This window comes from Bacillus rossius, chromosome 2 (genome assembly GCF_032445375.1).
Source record: "Bacillus rossius redtenbacheri isolate Brsri chromosome 2, Brsri_v3, whole genome shotgun sequence".
NCBI lineage: Eukaryota > Metazoa > Arthropoda > Insecta > Phasmatodea > Bacillidae > Bacillus > Bacillus rossius.
In genome coordinates this window covers 104,334,902-104,353,917 of record NC_086331.1, presented here as the reverse complement: position 1 = coordinate 104,353,917, position 19,016 = coordinate 104,334,902, and the positions used below count along the sequence as shown (strand labels likewise).

At 36.0% G+C, this 19,016-nt stretch overlaps 1 protein-coding gene across 1 annotated transcript in view; it reads left to right on the top strand.

Moving 5' to 3' along the window:
• LOC134528943 (anoctamin-7-like) overlaps positions 1-19,016 on the top strand; it is an 86,546-nt gene that overhangs the window by 30,021 nt on the left and 37,509 nt on the right. Inside the window, exons 9-10 of the mRNA XM_063362611.1 lie at positions 3,585-3,842; positions 13,557-13,777. Coding sequence (XP_063218681.1) covers positions 3,585-3,842; positions 13,557-13,777 — 479 coding nt within the window. The remainder of the gene's footprint in view (positions 1-3,584; positions 3,843-13,556; positions 13,778-19,016) is intronic.

Here is a 19,016-nt window from a genome sequence, read left to right as displayed (position 1 = left end):
TACGCCCAACTATCTAAAAATTCTTATTTTTTATGATAGAAATTCTAGAAGATTAATTTTTTAAAAAATTTAATTAATAAAAATTTTAATCAAAATGTTCCGCAATTTTAAAATTATAACGTCCCTTCCGGCATTTTAAAAATATGTCACATCCGGCATATTGAAAATATGTAATTTTTATCGGAAAATTGGGAAAATTAAAAAATTTATATAAAATTATTTAAACAATACTTTAATAAAATTTTCATAAAAAACGCAATTACATCATTCAGAGAACAAAAAATGACGTTGGATCCTTCCTCCACAGAAGCCAACGACAGAATGACCTCCCACCACTAATGTCATGGTATATAAATATCGCCAACTAGTATGACGTCATGTCCGCCAATTGTTTTCGTATGTTAGAGGTCGCTGCCGACATTAAATTTTCGTCTGCTAGAGATCGATACCACCATATTAGTTTAATTTGTAACCAACTAGAGTGCAGTAATTATTTATTGCCAGGGCGCTTGCCATCTGGTCGGCCCTATTGACAGCTATCATGTAAATATGTATTTATTTAAGCTAGAAATTCTGGGAAAATTAAAAAAATCATCAAAACAATTAATCATTAAAATAATGATTGACTCGATCGATTCCCACCCCAGGTTCAATTCTCAGTTGGTAATATGAATAACTAAAGCTTCAAATAAATTTTAAATTGTTTCCCATTTCCTATTGTGGAGTTTCTCTCTAAGTAAAATGACTGTAAAAGATACCTACTTTACGAAATAAATACGTTGTTGCTGTGCCTACCATGGAAGTCTAATTTTTCGTAACTTGGAATACCTTCCAACCAGGTCTTATACAATGATAGATATATAGACCAAGTGTCTTCGGACCACTAGGCCAAGGCATGTAAAATCTCACGCTATAGACCACATGTCTCCAAACCACGAGGCCAAACGACTTGACTACAGACATAACGATCCAGAATAAACAGTAGGATACGATCAGTCGCAAGATGCGGTAGAATACAATGCGACCAAATGTCTTTGGCTCCAACATTCTTTAGCTCAAACTGTCTTTTAGCTCAAAAATCATTGGCCCCAGCAGTCTATGGCTCAAACTGTCTTTGACTCCAACAGCTCCAAGAGCTACAATGCTCCAATTGTTCCAATTGACCCACAGCTCCAATGCTCCAATTGCTCAAATTCACCAACAGCTCCAAGTATCCCAAAGCTCCAAGTTCTCCAATACTCCAATAGTTCCAATGCTCCAGTTGGTCAACACATCCAAGTGCTCCAATGCTTCAATTGCTCTATGTGGCTCCAATTCTCCAATTGCTCTAATTTACCAACAAGTCCAAGTGCTTGAAATCTCCAAGTGCTCCAATGCTACAGTTGCTCCAAGAGATCCAATGCTCTAATTACTCCAATCGTTCAAATTGCTCAAATTGGCCAAGAGCTTCAAGTGTTTCAAATCTCCAAATGCTCCAAATGCTCTATCAGCCCCAACTGTCCAGTTGCTCCAAGTGCTCCAATTGCTCTAAGTTTTCCCATTGCTCCAACTATATTTGGCTCCAATCAAATTCAATTGCATTTTTAAATATAACTTGGCTTGATTGCTGGTATGCTTTATTATTACTCTCCATTTTGTCAGTAATTGGTGATGATTTTTTTATCATTAAGTTAGAAGTTGCATTACGAGAACTCGGTATTATTTAGAAATCAGATTTAGAAAAATAAAACAATCACTTTTGAAATCCTATATATATATATATATATATATATATAATACACATGCAAGTAATATAAGTCATTGTATATAGCCAGCTTCCCTCAGTTCTGTGTGTATGAAGGCTACTTCTTTGATGTGCGAATAGTTTCCTGCAGAAAGCGAAGCATGTAGATGTCTTAACCTGTCGATCAATTTTTAGGATCTTCCCATCATGTGTAATCAATCTCTTCTGCTTCTATCAACTTCCTCGCATGTTTATAATAAATATTATTAAGACCTCGGGAGTATTCCGTTTTAACATCAGCTTCAAGGCCACTTCGTCATCGACCCAGTGATCATCGCAAGCTTGATCAAAATAATTTATTTTAACACATCGTTTTCAACGTTTTGGTCTCAATGCATATCACAGTTTTCGATCTTGTGCGCTTCAGTTACGTTATCACAGTCTTCAATCGTGTCAGCCTCAAATGTGTCATCATAGTCTTCGATCATGTCAGCTTCAGATGTTTCATCACATGTTTCGATCTTTTCAGCTTCAGGTCGTTCTTCGTTGTTCGCACTTTCATGGAGGCAAATAAAATTTAGTGTAAATATTTTTTCATTTCCCATGAAGGTTCTACTTTCTTCGTTAGTTTTAAATTTTAATTTGTTAGTGAGAACTGGGATAGAATTTTTAGCATTAGCATTAGCATTTTTATATTCTTCATAATCATTATAGTCATCTAAAATGTTGCCTTCATTCCTCTTCCTCGGTGTTGTAGACCAGTCCTCATTATCTTTAGTCAGCTTAGTTTTACAGGTCTTGCAATGTCTATTCAAAAAGTATCTTCGACCAAAATATTTTTGACACTGGCTGCATCTGAATGGTTTTTGGCAAGGACCCAAAATACACTCGCTTCTCTCATGATGTTTAGCATTTTTTCTCAAGGTAAACTCATTGCCGCAGTATCTACAGTAGTGTCCCTTTGATACAGCTACAGGCAACAAACCAGACTTCATGGCTACGATGTTACGAGGATACGAGTCTGCAACTGGCTACAATAGCTCAATTCAGCAGCCAAAGTTAATTTTTCTCATGAATATAACTTGTTGCAAGTAGTCCCGATTCTTGCAACAATTGGCGCCACATACTGTATTGTACAGGCAGTCGATATTTCATGTGAGATGCGGGATGCTCTCTCACGATCGCAAGATAAGGAGGTCTTCGCTAGACATCAAGGAGAGGGAAGTTCGTCTTGCATGATATTGATTCTCAGCTATCTTAAGGCATATTACGTGCTTTAAATTTGGTAGGCTTAAACTATATAGACCAATTTGCTGCCTATAAGTTATAGTCTTACCATATGTTTAAAATTACATCTTTTATTCATAAATGCTCCCAGAAACAATTCACTTTTCTTACAATTTACATACGCATCCCATTAATAATTTTAAAAAATCACAGAAAATATTTATATAATTGTAAACATTTATTAATTTACATTTCGGTTTCTTCTTTCTTCGTCTTGGCCAACTGGTAACCAAGTTTGTTTCTTTGAGTTTAATTTTTTCCCAATATTTTTGCATTCGTTTTTTGTGAGATTCCTTTAATTCTTCAGCTCACTTATTGTATGTTTTATTTTTCTTATTTTCTTGGAATAGCTGCAGTGCCCCAGTTTCGTCTTGAAATTATGTTTCTTGATGTGTCTTGCTGAACCCTCTCAACCTCAGTGAGCAAGGGCCACTAAGTTTAAACTATGGTTATTATTCATGCAAAGTATGTTTGATTTCTATGCGCAACAGGCTAAATATAGAGTCTGGCAAAGAATGGTACGAACATTTATTTTAAAGTGTTTTAATAATGTGTTTCTTCCTTTGCTTTACAGGTTTCTACACAGGATGGTTATTCCCTGCGGCTATTGTAGGCCTTCTTGTATTCATGTATGGCGTTTGTACAATGGATTATAACCAACTGGCCATTGAAGTTTGCAACAGTAATGGGGAGTTCAAAATGTGCCCTTTATGCAATGAAACATTCGGCTGCAATTACTGGGATCTAAGCGATGTATGTGGTTATGCCAAGCTAGCATATCTTTTTGACCATCCAGGAACTGTTTTTTACGCTATTTTCGTATCATTCTGGGGTGAGTCAATTAAAATGCATGACTTCTCTAAACTGTGAATAAACACTAAAATTAACTGTGAAACTCGAAATCCTCTTTAGCTTCCTTCTGTAATAGTTATGGTCAGCGTACTACCAACCTCAGGTTTTCATTCCACGTAAGGACTAAACGTATTAAGATCGATAAATTTTTTTAACTTAACCATTATACCCTTTGGCTCAAGATATATTCGTATGTATGCTGTATAACAGAAAAAATTACTGCACATTCATGCATTATTACAATTTATATTCTTTATCCATTTTAAATTACATGAAAGTGTTTTGTTAATGTGACCAAGGGAAAAAAATCAACTATTAATATACAAGTTATTTAGTAGACTATGTATCAGAAGACTTCTGAGAATACTCGTTTAGCTGCTGCTTGACAGACGTGCAACAATGCTGTAAGCAGTATCTGATAAGCAATTACATTTATAATTATTGTGATATCATTGAAAACCATATTTTAGATTGAAGTAGATTACTTTTAGTGTTTAAGTGGTTGATTACTGAAGGTAGATGTGTAAAGCTATGGGGAATCTTGAAAACAATATAAAGGTTCAATCACAGACCAATTTTAAGTTTTCAATAAATTCTAATTGTATTATATTAACACTAAAATTTACATTCAAATAACATTCATTCAAAAAATTATTTCCGAACTTGTAATTTCTATCATATATTTACTTTCTCAGGATGCATTTCATGTTCAAATTTTAAAAAATTATATCAAATATAAAGTTAAAAAATATAAACTGTTTTCATGTTTTATTATCCTGGTTATATAGTAAAGGTTTTTTTTTTTTTTTTTTTTTCGCTTTCCCGGTTGATCTCAGAGCGTTCAGCCCGGATAAATTTTTACTTCAGGCACCACATGATGCCAATGCAATAAAACCCCCACCCCAGGGCCTAGCCTAAATTTTTGTAGAACCTCATACCTACTCTTGATCAACCCAGCTTCACGGTAGCCTGCCAGGAAGTCGCTCTGACCAGAGTTGGACCTCCTAAAAATAATGTGCGGTGCGTCTCAGGGCCAAATGGTGTGTGTTTACCAGCCCCTGCAGATTTTCGGCTGGTAGGTCTCTTAGATCCTCCACCTCTTGATTTGCCCACATCTATCTGGAGCTGCTTTAAGTCTCCTAGCATTATGCACCCATGGTATGACTTTCACGTTATAGTACCTAATTTAGTCTACACATGGGCCTTAATTTTTTTTTGCAATTTTGCACGGTAGTGATGAACAGGAAAGTTATCACTACGTACAATTCCAGGTAGTACTCAAGACACACAATAAATTATTTTCAAAGTACAACTTAATGTGCTTATTTTTTTTTGACAGTAAGAATAAATTTCTACTAAAATTGACAAAAATTAACATGTGATGAAAATAAATGATAAATATTCATTTTACATTTAATTAGTATAAGCAAAACAGTTAAAAATATAACTCTCAGTTTAGAGCACTAGGTAGTAGATATACCTGACCTTGTATAGGTCGCTATGTTACTCGGTGGCTGATAACACGACAGACGTTCGCTGAAAGTCGAAGTGTACAAGAAGGTTGTCACAATCTTATAACAGAGACTTATGCGTACTGGGATTTACACTGCAACACCCGCTTGAGTTCTTCTAGATACCAAATATAAGTAAAATTTCAGGACAAACTCACTTTCGGCTTTTCACATTGTGACAATCGCATTACCACACTATTAACAAGGAAAGCCAAATATTATGATGCTCATAGTTTACAAAAAAAAATTGTTAACTATTTAAAATTGATATGTGCTTTGACATTCGGAAAAATCTGCTAGAAATACATGGAACATAAACTTTTGCGGACATATTTGATAAAATGTTCTAAAACAATTAAGTTTTCAGAGCTGATGCAATTTCTTTATTTTTCAGAGTGTGCACAAGTTGTATTAAAAAACCTTCTAGTCCTGGTTTTTAGTTGAGCCGAGAAGCCAACTGCCATCTCGGATTGTGATGCCACGGTGGTCATCTTGGATAACCTTGAACTTGACATTTGAATTGTCCTTGAACCTAGATGCCATCTTAGATTACCTCTGGCATTGACCTCGACCCGGCCAACTTCATGGATTATGTCATTTTGTTTTCTAGAAATTTCCGCCATCTTGGATCCCACTCATGGATCCTAGAAATTTCCGCCATCTTAGATTTTGCCAATTTTAATTATATATCTTTTCACCATCTTGTTTTCTTCTGTTCAATGTCGCCAATTTTGTTTCTACTGTTTGTTCCTAGAGTGCGCCAGCATAGCTCTCTCTCGTACATATAATTTCGATGCTCCATTACCTACCTACCAGTGTAAGTATGACACTTAGAGAAATATCAAGGTAATGTTTTATACAAAATATGTTTGAAGCGAGGTGATTTGAACCATGAAATGTCGGACGTCTGGTATGGTAAACATACACCATTTACAACATGGTCCTCGAGACATGTACCAGACTAAGAATTGTAAAGGGCATATCAAAATATAATACATCTTCATACATGCATTTTTTTTAAATTGGAGAATTTATGGCCGCACCTGTTGGAGGCTGAACTACATCTTTGTTTTAAATACTTGCTACTAGAAGCGCTATTGCCACATATTGTACACTGAGTCTGCTAAAGTGCGCTACTGCCATCTTTGTTTTCAGTGGTTGCTATTAAGAGTGCTAGTAGTCGTGTATTTTTTCATCTGCTAGAGTGCACTACCACCATAATGGTCTGTTTTTACCTTCTATATTGCAGTAGTGTCAATCACCGGTACGTCAGGTGTCGTCGCATCTGCCATCTTGTCAGCTGTATTGAAAATCTTTAATTACCAACCTAAACATTTCCCTATTTCTAGGGAATGATACCTAAGTATAAAGACAAAGCGCCTTTGAAACACGTAGTCTCCTTTCTCACTACTAAGTAAGCAAAACGCACAAGTAAAAAACATTGGCAAGCAAATACGTCAAGTGTCTCTGACCACGAGGTATTTATTCTTTTTCGATATTTGGTTTACCTTTCAACCAAGTCATGTCCAATGTCAGGCATATTGGGCACGCGTCTCCGAAACACAAAGCCTTATTTTTTAAAGTTTGTTACATCTTTCAAACAAGCCATAATTATTGTGAATCACATAAAATGACGATAACATATAAACTGCCAGGTTCACAGTACTAGATTAACCGAATGTGCTCAATGAGTACTGTAAGCTGTATTATAAGCAAAAAACCCCAAAAATGCTATGAACTGCGAGTAAATAACTAGAGTTAATATTATTCTAACGTATCTACATTTTCTCTAACTGCTTCAATCGTTTCGACTGCTCCAATTGCTCAAACTCACCCCAAATTCTCCACCTGGCCCCAATTTATCCAAGTAGCTGTATTTGCTCCAATTGTTGGAATTGCTCCAACTGGCTAAAATATCGTCAATTGCTCCAACCGACTACAATAGCTCTAATTGCTCCAATTGCATATGTCTCAACATAGCTTCAGTAGCTCCAACTACTCTATTTGCTACAATTAAATTTGGCTCCAATTTGCTAGGTGGCGTCAACTGCTACAACTTATCTAACTATCTCTAAATGATCCAATTTCTCTAACTGCCTGCAAAAGTTACAATTTTTCGAACTGTCTATAGTAGCTACAATTACTACAACTGGCTACAAAAGCTCAAATTACTCCAACTGGCTACAATATCTCCAATTTCTCATTGATCTAATTGAGTTTTGATCCAAATAGTTTTATAGCTCCAAATGCTCCTATTACATTTGGCTCTAATTTCTCTAACTGATCCTATTGCATTAGGCTCCAATTAACTACAATGGATATATGGTTCCAATCACATTTAGCCAACTGGTTTCAATGTTTCGATTGGATTTCTCGTTTTGTAAGTCATTGACAGTGGTATTTTTACTGCTTTAAGCTAGAATTAATATAACGAGAAGTAAAACATTTTTAAAATCTAAAAAAAAAACAATTCATTTTTAAATTTTATTCAAATGTAGTTCGTACAAGTCATTAGTTGTATGTAGCCCGCATATCTTATAGTTCACGAAGTATGGTCCATTTTTCTTTGGTAATAGATACATTTTCGGCATTTTGCGAAGCAAGTTGAAGTCTTAAGAAGACCAATATATTAGTATTTTCTCATGACGTGTAATAAATCTCTTCTGCTGCTGTCGTTTTCCTTGCATATTTATTGTCACTATTTTTTTTTAAAAATCTCTAAAGATTTCTGTTTTAACAATAACCTCATATCATCATCCCAGTGATCGTCATTATCAAAACCATGATTAGGATCATTTATATCTATTTTTACATATCGTTTCAGTAGTTTTGGTTTTAGTGCTTTATCACAGTCCTTCGAACTTAGCAGCTGCATGTGTTTCTATATTGTTCTCGATTTAATGGAAGTGACTAGAGTTTGGTGTAAATTCCTCTATTTTTCTTATATCATTAAGATGTTACTTTCTTTTGTATTCCCCAAATATTCGTTAGCTTTCAATTCCAAATCATTAGCGAGATCGGGGATAGTGTTTTTATCGCAGTTGGAGCAATTGGAGCTACTGTATCCAATTGGAGCAATAGGAACTATTGTAGCCATTTGGGACAGTTGGAGCTATTGTAGTCAATTGGAGCTATTGTAGCTAGTTGGAGCAATTGGAACATTTGTAACTAGTTATAATAATTAAAGAATTTGAAGCCATATAGTAAATAGGAGTCATATGCAATATAAGTAAATGGAGCAGTTGGGGCCACTGAAGTTAGTTGGAGAAAAATGCAATTGGTGCAATTGGAGCATTGGCGCTAATATATCTAGTTAAATGAAATGAAGCTACTTTTATTAGGTGGATAAATTGTAGTCGGTTGGAGTAATAGGAGCAAATTGAGTCATGTATTAATTAAAAGCATTTGAAGTTAGTTTGATCAGTTGGAGCAATTGGACTAGTTAGAGCAATATTCAAATAGTATTTACTTTAGTTACATCCCTGAAATTCGTATATTTTTTGGTATATTTGCTTGTAATACAACTTACAGTACTAATTTAGTACATTAGGTTATGCTATTTCTGTAGACTTGATAGTTTAGAGATTCTCGTCCTATGTGCTTGTCATTTACCATGGCTTGTTTGAAAGGTATGCCAAGTATCGAAATAAAATGTCCTGAGCCTCAGAGACGTTTGGCATATATTCCTAACATTGGATATGACTTGGTTGAAAGGTTGAAAGGTATGCCAAGAATCGAAAAAGAATACCTGGGGTTCTAAGATGCTTGGTATATATGCCTGAAATTGGACATGACTTGATTAAAAGGTATGCCAAGTATTGAAAATTAATGCCTCGTGGTTCGGAGACACTTGTCCTAAATGATTCACATGTGTTGTTACTTGGGCGTATTGCATACTTAGTACTGACAAAGAATCTTCGTGGGCGAAGTCGCTTGGCCTATATCCTTGTAACTGGCAGCCTAGTAATCATATGGTGCACCGAATACAGCCTCTATATTAGGCATAATGGTATTTAGTAACTTGTTTATTCAGTCAGTGAGTTTTCTTTTATAGAATCCTGGTTCGTAGTGTCGATTATTTATTTAATAACGATTTTTAGCTTAAATTATGTTTTGAATCGATTAAGGATCAAACCAAGCACAGGAATTGATATAATAATTGATTTTTTATGATATATACATTTAAAAAAAATAGTTTGTATTTAAAAATAACAAGATCATGAAAATCAAGTTCATAACCTCAGAAACTTGATTTTCTGCCAGTTTAAGGAGTATACCCTCACTGAGAAAAATTAATCCTCTCTGTGTAAAACTAAGCCTCAAAAAGGTTTTGAGGGAAAAATAGGGAAATCGTCCTTCGAAATGGAAAATATTTGCTCGAATTGGGAAGTTTTAGATTATTACGGATTTTCCATAGGGTAGACAATATGGCCAAATTTAAGCTGCTATAAATTCTCCATTTTAAAAAATACATGCCTGAATATGTATTATTATATTTTGATATACCCTCGACAATTCTTAGTTTGGTTTACCTATGTCTCGATGACCATGTTGTCAAAGTTGTAAGTTTTCTATACCAGAGGTCCGACCTGTCATGGTTCGACTCACCTCGCTGTCGATGTATTTTCGCATAAAGAATTTAACCTAATTTGTCCTTAAGGGTGATAACAATCTGGTAGGTAATGGATCATAGAAATTATGTGCTTGATATAGAGCTACACTGGTGTACTCTAGGAACAAACAGTAGTAACAAGGTTGGCGACCTCCAGCAGAAAAAAACAAAATGGCTTAAAGTTCAAGAATTTAAAATGGCGGAATTCAAGATGGTGGAATCGTCTGGAAAACACATTGGTGGAAACTAAATTGGTGGTCCAGTGTCTAGGTCAAGATCGAATGTCTAGGTAAAGGTCATCAAAGATTGCCGCTGTGAAATCACAATATAACATGGTGGTTGGCTCCTCGGCTCCTTCATGAAAATGAGCTCGGAGTCCTTATTATATACTACTTGCACAGGTTTGTAGATGTTTTTGCTGCACATGAGTGAAAATAACTATGTTTCTTCACATAAGATAGTGTCTTGTGTTAGTGCTGATGCATTGCGAAAGGTTTCATGAAACCTGCCCTCACTTCACTTCCTCGTTTTCCTCACTCAGAAAATGTAAGTCTAATACGCTCGGCGAGAGACATACGTGAGAACAGCATCTCTGCTCGTCGGCAAACTTTGGAATTAAATGCAGCATTTACGCCGGTCCAGAGCTGCAACGCGCCTGTTTTCATTTCCTCTGGTGAGTTAGTGTCCTTAATGATGTGGTTTTCGTGAGTGTTTTGGTGATTTAAAATGCAGTGCTTTGTTCTGCTGTTGTCACATGTTTGCTTAGTTTGATGCTGCTCCTTGGTAGTTTTGTCTTCAACTGGTTGTGATGTTGACCTCGGAGTAATTGTCAGACAGAAATGTTTGTTGCCGTTTATGTCAGCTGCTTTGCTTCATATTTCTTTAGGTCGCCATATTATAATGTTCATTTTGTTGGTAATTTCGAGGATTTAGTTTTTAATGTCTGTTCTTAGTCATCATATTAATAAGCTCCGATTGTTTCTGTTAAGTTTTTATGCTTCCGTGTAATTATTTAGGCACGTTCTTTTTATTTGTCTGCTGTTTAAGGATCGGTCTCACACACAAAGTAGACTTTTTTATTTTATAACCATTATCATTATTTAAGGGTTAAAACCAAAATTTTGACAAAATATATCCTTTGTATTGTTGTTTTCTCAGAAATATTTCCAACAGATATTTGCTAACCGTAATATAATGAATGTAAAATGTCGCGCAAATTTTCCTAATTATTATATAACTTGCGTAACATTTTACACCCAATATGTTACATTCAGAGAATATTTGTTGGGAATATTTGTTGCATAAAAGCAAATACAATGGAGATATCGTGTTATAATTTTGTTAGAATTTAGGAAATAGCCCTTGAATAATAGTACTGACGAGAAAATGAAATATTCTACATTGCGTGTGAGACTGGCCCATAAATTTAAGCTGTAGTAATGTTTATTGATTTCACATTTTTTTGGACTTATTTATGCTACGAGTCACTTTATGTTACCATAGTTCGTGATAGGCAATTATAAAATAGTTTATGTGATCCATCATTCGTATGCCATTCTGTTTTACATACATATTATTTTAGTGCTTGTTTCTGCTGTTGTTACATGTCGGTTGTTACATGTCGCTGGCTACTTTTGACGTCTGTCTTCGTCAACTTACTATTTTGCTTCTCCAGCTGATGAGAAAATGGATCAGTCAGAGGACTAACCCAACTTAAGGCTCCACTTCTGCATAGTGGTGCATTTGCGATCTGGAATCTAAAACATACCCACACCTAATTCTTACTTGTTTCTTTCTGCTTACTAAAATGCAGAAAGCCAACAGCACCACAAAATTTTGGCAATCACTTGTGCTAAATTGTGTTTTGTTATTCATTTCGAGTGAAGTGCATTGTTTCTTACATAAAAAATGACAATAACTGATAATAAACTGTTTTCATCAACGTGGACCGTTCTACGGAACTTAGACATTAATTATTTTACTTACATGTATCAAGCAATAACACTTCCTCGCAAATGGCCAGGCGCACTACGATCATCCCCACAACTGTACCTATCATTCTTGTTTCTCTTGGAGGTAAAAAGATGGCACCACTAATATCAAATGTACAATGACACCAAATAAAATAATCCTGAAAGCATGTTAGATGAGATGCACCACAACACAAAATGACAATAGTTTTTGAACACCATAATATCGAAAACTTTCAGCGCAGAAATGCTTCAGTATCAAATACACAAAACAATCACTCGGTATATTGACTGAAGGGTCAAACAGCACCTAATTGTTTTTAAGTGTATTAAAAATCCAAAATAGCAGCAGACATCCAAGAATGAATGAAATGACATAAATAATGTAAGTATATATTTTTTAGCATGATCTTGAAGGTCAAGTCAAATGGTAGAACATGTGAAATATTTAAATGACATTTGATAATTAATTCATAGAAACATTATAATTTATGTACATTATTACTTTTTTAAACTTATTAATATAAATAAACCAAATTTTGGCTACGATCGAAGTTGAATGGAAAAGTTCAAGCATGTATATGTTGGCCTGAACTAAAAGGAGTGATATTACTCTAATGTTTAAATTTTTGTCATAGTGGTGTCACAACTCAGTTCATTTAAAGTCTCTGGTTGAGGGTAATGTGGCTCAATATAACTATCAAGTTCACATAACCCTATATATGGGTCTAAGATAGAGATCAATCCACATCCATGACCTGAACACTATCCTTGACGAAATTTATATATGTATATGTCTGTGTGTGTATGTGCTACTGATGTTTTATTTATGTTTTAGAGATGAATGTCATCAGGGTGTCTGAAACTCAGCGTCAAGCCGATAACTGTTTATAGACCAATTAAATACAGTTCTGAATTTTAAACAAAGTTCAAAAACTGTCGTAGTTGTCAAGATCTAGACATTTGTTTTTTTTTTTTTCAAAATATTTAAATCCCCTCCCTGCACCAAATTATTGGAAACTCTGACTAAAATATTTTGCTACGCAATCATAAATAAAACTACTATTGATAACAATTCATAATAAAATCAAACATGCTATATTTTGGTGGGGAGGGGGAAATCTTTGCGCATGACATTTGGGCAAAAATTTTTATTCGGCTAACATTGCTATTGACACTAAAAAAAATTACTTTGGTAACTTAGAAAGTATTTGATTAACTAGCCATATTTCTTAATCGTTATAAAAAGAAGGGTTATTTATGATTGCACATCAAACATTTTTAGTCACAGTATAAAATAATTTGGTGCAGGGTGGGAATTTAAAAACTTTTGAAAAATGTCAATGACTTGAAGACTACGAAATATTTAATTTTTGGTTTTTCGATTCTGAACTGTAATTGATTAGAATTTTATCTGTTCACGGCTCGACGTTGAGTTTAAGGATATCCTGTATATAGTAAGCTGTATTTGTGGATGCTGAATGATTTATACATAAATACATATGAATGAAATGTGTTTTAGGAGTATACTCTTTTTGAAGGTGGATTTAACTGAAGCTGAGCGCATTATGTGACGGGGAGGGTCGTTATTTGTTTTCCAGCGGTGACGTTCCTGGAGTACTGGAAGCGCAAGTCGGCCTGCCTGGCGCACCACTGGGACTGCATGGGTTTCCAAGAGGAGGAGGAACGGCCGCGACCCGACTTTGCCGCCAAGGCGCCGTTCATGGGGCGCAACCCCGTCACAGGCATACCGGAGCCCAGCTTCCCCAGCTCACTGCGGCACAAGAGAGTGGCTGCCGGCATCGGGATCATCTTCCTCATGGTCAGTCACGGTCTTCTCTCTCTCTCTAAAACCGTGACAGGCATACTGGAGCCCAGTATCCCCAGCTCGCTGCGGCACAAGAGAGTGGCTGCCGGCATCGGGATCATCTTTCTCATGGTCAGTCACGGTCTTCTCTCTCTCTCTCTCTCTCTCTCACAAACTCGCTGCGGCACAAGAGATTGGCTTCCGGCATCAGCATCATCTTCCTCATGTTCAGTCACGTTCTTCTCTCTTTCTCTCAAACCGTGACAGGCATACCGGAGCCCAGCTTCCCCAGCTCGCTGTGGCACAAGAGAGTAGCTGCTGGCATCGGGATCATCTTTCTCATGGTCAGTCACGGTCTTCTCTCTCTCTCTCTCTAAAACCGTGACAGGCATACCGGAGCCCAGCTTCCCCAGCTCGTTGCGGCACAAGAGAGTAGCTGCTGGCATCGGGATCATCTTTCTCATGGTCAGTCACGGTCTTCTCTCTCTCTCTCTCTAAAACCGTGACAGGCATACCGGAGCCCAGCTTCCCCAGCTCGCTGCGGCACAAGAGAGTAGCTGCTGGCATTGGGATCATCTTTCTCATGGTCAGTCACGGTCTTCTCTCTCTCTCTCTAAAACCGTGACAGGCATACCGGAGCCCAGCTTCCCCAGCTCGTTGCGGCACAAGAGAGTAGCTGCTGGCATCGGCATCATCTCCCTCATGGTCAGTCACGATCTTCTCTCTCTCTCTCCCCAATCATGACGGTCTACGGCTATGGGGTGTCTCGCTCTTAGTTTGCAGTTCAGAGTAAATAACGCCCGCTGTTGCCAGATCGACACTGTTAACATAAACATTTCTTATTTCCAATACCATTGTAAACGATAGAAAGTTTTAAAAAAATCTTAATTTTTATGTTTGTTGATTTCTCTAAGATAATTTAATACTGTGTATTGACAGCATTATTGAAGTTGTAGGTCATTCTAAATAAAATAACTTCTATGCTAAATACCGATTATTATCTCAAATGAGAAGCTTTTTGTAGCATTCCGTAACTTTTTATATTATAAGGTGTTCTATTTAAATTTGTACTATGCTAAAACAGGGCCAAAAATTTTTATTATTGAATAATATAAAAATCATTTTTGAGAAAAACTGTTGGTACCAAGATTTTTATATTTCAGTTATGACTCCTCAGAATTATAATTTATTATTATCAAATTATGCTCTTGATGAATTACTACAAGATAATATATATTTCCTTATGCTCATTCCAAATTTTACTTAGCATAAAACCATTTCTTAAATAGATTTAAAAAATTGAATGCATTATATAGTTGTGTCTAAAACTTTTGCGATATGTGACTTATATCTGGCAATAGAGCACACAGAAATAATTACAGCGCTAATGGCAGAAATTGTGCATTGGAAAAAGAAAGTAAATGATAAATTCTATAGACACGCTATAGAAGGCCCGCTCTGAGAAGTATGCGAGGCCAGAAGGTACAACGTGCCCAGGACATTAGTAAATAAATAGAAGCATGAAATGAAATACATATTTTTTTGAATTCTACAAAATATGAATCTATTTGAAGTTCCTTGAAGCTGAACCTTTGGGCCTAACATACATTAAGTAGACTTTATTATCCACTCTGGAGTTTACTTACAGCACTTCAACCTATTCTAGTTTTAAAACACCTGCCGAAGGAACTATTAAGATGATTGGGAGTTAGTAGATAACCTAATGGTTGGTATTTATTTTTACATAGCGGCTATAAAATGCTCTTCGTAATTACTTCATATTTATTTGACCGGTCTTTTTATTCCGTTCCCATGGTGGGAGACGGGAGTAGGGCCTACAGCAGGTTCTGTCAACCACTGTTCCGCATTTTTACTCAATCATTAACATGGACAAATGAAAACGATCGGAGCCTACATAACCCTTCGTCAGCAACAAACGGTGCAGAGCTTCCTTACAAGCATTCCGTGTAGAAGAGTTAAAGTGGTACTATGAAAATAAATCCACAGGTACCTCCTGTTAATTTATTTGTCAAAATGATGTTTGTATATGAATTTTCGTCATAAATTTCATCTAAGAGGTGGATCCAACTACTGTTGCTTTCTTCGGACCACGAGATTCTTGTGACTTAGTCTCTTCAATTTTTTGGAAGTGCCGCAGTCCATGTCCTCTATGAGCTGGTTGAAGTACTTGGTGACCCCTTGCTGTTTTGTCCTTGCATTTTCCCTTCACTATGAATCGGGTGGAACTGCGGCGTCACCAAGGTGTGTCTGATCCACGATGCTACTATCTTCCGGATCGTGTTCCGGACACTACGCCACTCTTCCACTATCCATGGCACCTCCCCGCTGGTCGCCCTGCCCAACCACGACTCCTTCAGATCTTCCTGCAGCGCCTCTGCTAGTCTCTCATCCACCTCCCTTCCGAAGTCCAAGTTTAACTGCCATCCTACAAGAGCACACGAAAGTTTTCACTGTCTGCTTTTCCCCTTCTCAACTAATGTTATGGATGTGGACAACTTACAGTAAGGTTATTGGGATCAAATAGTCAAAGAAAAAATTACTCAAATACTTCTAAAAATGTTTTAAAGCATAATTTTAAAATGGTGTCTCAATACTCAAGCCATTGTTGCACACTTTAGGTCGATATAAACCCACAATGCTCAGTGGCAGTTATATGAACCTATGTTCAACGACTGGATCGCTCTTGAAGTTTGATATTTTTATGTGGTAATGAATTTATTTTCACATATTATCCAAAATATATTTAAGTAAATCTTCTAGATATTTTTTAACTAAAACAAAGCAATAAATAATACATTTGTCTATTTTCAACACGATGCTCTATATTTTTTGTGAAAAAACGGGTGATAAACATTAATTATAAGAACTAATTAGCATCCCTAATCAACATACGTAATAAAAATCCAACAATACTTATCTTATCAGAATTTTTTCCTCAAAAATGTTTTATCCTATTTTAAAAAACCTTAAAATATTAAATAAGAGTACCTAGTATAAAAATGTTCCTCCGAGGACAGGACCCGGAGCGTCGAGGTGAAGCCGATGCCGGCCATCTTTGATTATGATGTCACCGTAGCCATCTTGTATGAACTTTGACCATGAAATTTGACCTTGACCTTTGCGCTTGACATTTGACCTTCACCACTGATCTTAATACTCAACCTCGTCTACCATTTTGGATTCTACCATCTAGAACTTCGCCATATTGAAATCGAGTGCCCTACCCACGATTTTTGTAATTTATGTTACGGTAAAACCTTACGCTTTTCGGAATTTTTATATACGCCCACCATATCTCCTGATGTTGCGGCGGCAATATTGTTTTCGTCTGCTGGAGGCCACCATCCTAGATGAAATCACAGCTGCCATGTTTTTTTTTATTATGCTGGAAGTCGCCATCTTGAATCAATTAATATCTGCCATCTTGGTTTCTGCGGTTAGTTCCGACAGTGTGCCAATATTACTCTGTCTCATGCATGTAAGGTTGATGTTCCATTACTTGCCAGTGTTGTTATGACCCTTATTAACATATTAATATTATTTTTTTATACAAAATACATTGAAAGTCATGCGACTTGAACCATGACAGCTAGAACCTCTGGGTTGGAAAACCTACGCCTTTGATGTAACGGCCATCTAGACATTTACCAGTCAGAGAAATAATGTTTATAAAAATAACACATATTTTGACAAGTAAATTTATTTAATTTTGAAGGAATAATTGCTTCACCTTTGTTTTCAGTACTCGATACTAGGAGTACTAGTGTCATATAGTACACACATCGTTTACTAGATTGTGCTGTCACCATATAAGTTTAACTCTTACCCACTAGAATGCAGCAGCATTAACTATTGTGACATCCACCATCTTAGTGGCCATCTTGGCTGACATCTTGAAAATCTGTAATTATTAAGCTATAAATTTGGAAAAATTTCAAATATCATCAAAAAACCAGCAAATAATAAACTGATTTATTTGAACGGTTCATCTCCTTGGTTACATCCTTACTCAATAGAAAAATGTTTATTTTAGGTAAAAACAAACTTATTTAATGCTGTAAAAAATTCTAGAAGAGGCATTATCTCCTTATCTATCAGCCTCCAGAAAGCCGATGATAACATATTAACCGCTATCTTAGAAATTCGTAATTATTAACCTATAAATTCGAAAAAAAATCTAAAAATTTAAAAAAATAACTATTAATGTAATGATTGGTCCGATTCTTTTCAGTCCTTGGCTTGATCCTTAGTCGATGCAAAAAGTAATTTATGCTCTAAAATATTTATTTAATTAATCATCGTCACCGCAAACAAGGACTCCTGCCCGGCTGAGTAGATATGTTATTCGATATTATGCCTAAATGGAGGCCATAATTGGTGCACTTTTTTACTAGAGTACCAACCACAGGCATATAGGCTAAGTGTCTCCAAACCACGTGGTCCTCTTTCTCAGTACTAATTATGCAATATGCCCAAGTAAAAACCAATGACGAGCACATAGAACAAGTGTCTCCGAAACACGAAACATTCTTCGGTACTTGGCATGCCCTTCAACCAGGTAAAGTCCAAAACCAGACATATAAACCAAGTGTCTACGAACCACGAGGCCAGACCCTCTCCAATATCAGGCGTACAGACCACGCAAATCGAATCACGGATCTTCTCCAAGAAACCAGGCCAACAAACTAAGCATGTTTTACACCTACTAGAAGCGAGAATCCCTGAAAAAATGTTTTATGCTTGTTTGTGGAGAGTAATAGAAAACAAAATGGTGCAAATTACATGGGTGGCGAAATAAAAAATCACGGCCAGGGTCAAGGTAAAAATACTTTTAGAAGTTTATAATTTAGAATATTTGAATTTTTGGTGGAAAATTTTCCCTCTAAAATAGAGGTGTTTGAATTTTCAGGTATTTTTAAATTGTTTTGCGAAAATTCTCCCTATAAAAATTAATTTTTTTTTAATTTAGGCGAAATTTGCCAAATTTTGAAGATAAAGGTCAAAGGTCACGGTGAAGGTAATCCAAGATGGCCACTGTGACGTCACAAACCGATATGGTGGATTGGTCTTTGACCCCATTATCAATCCTCACCCTTTTCCCCTGTTTTCGACTTTATATATATGTATATATGTGAGTGTGTGTATATATATATATAAAACTGATAAAACTGATATCCCAAAATTTTAAAATTTTTAATGCTTCATTTTCAAAAACTGTTTAAAGTGAGTTTGT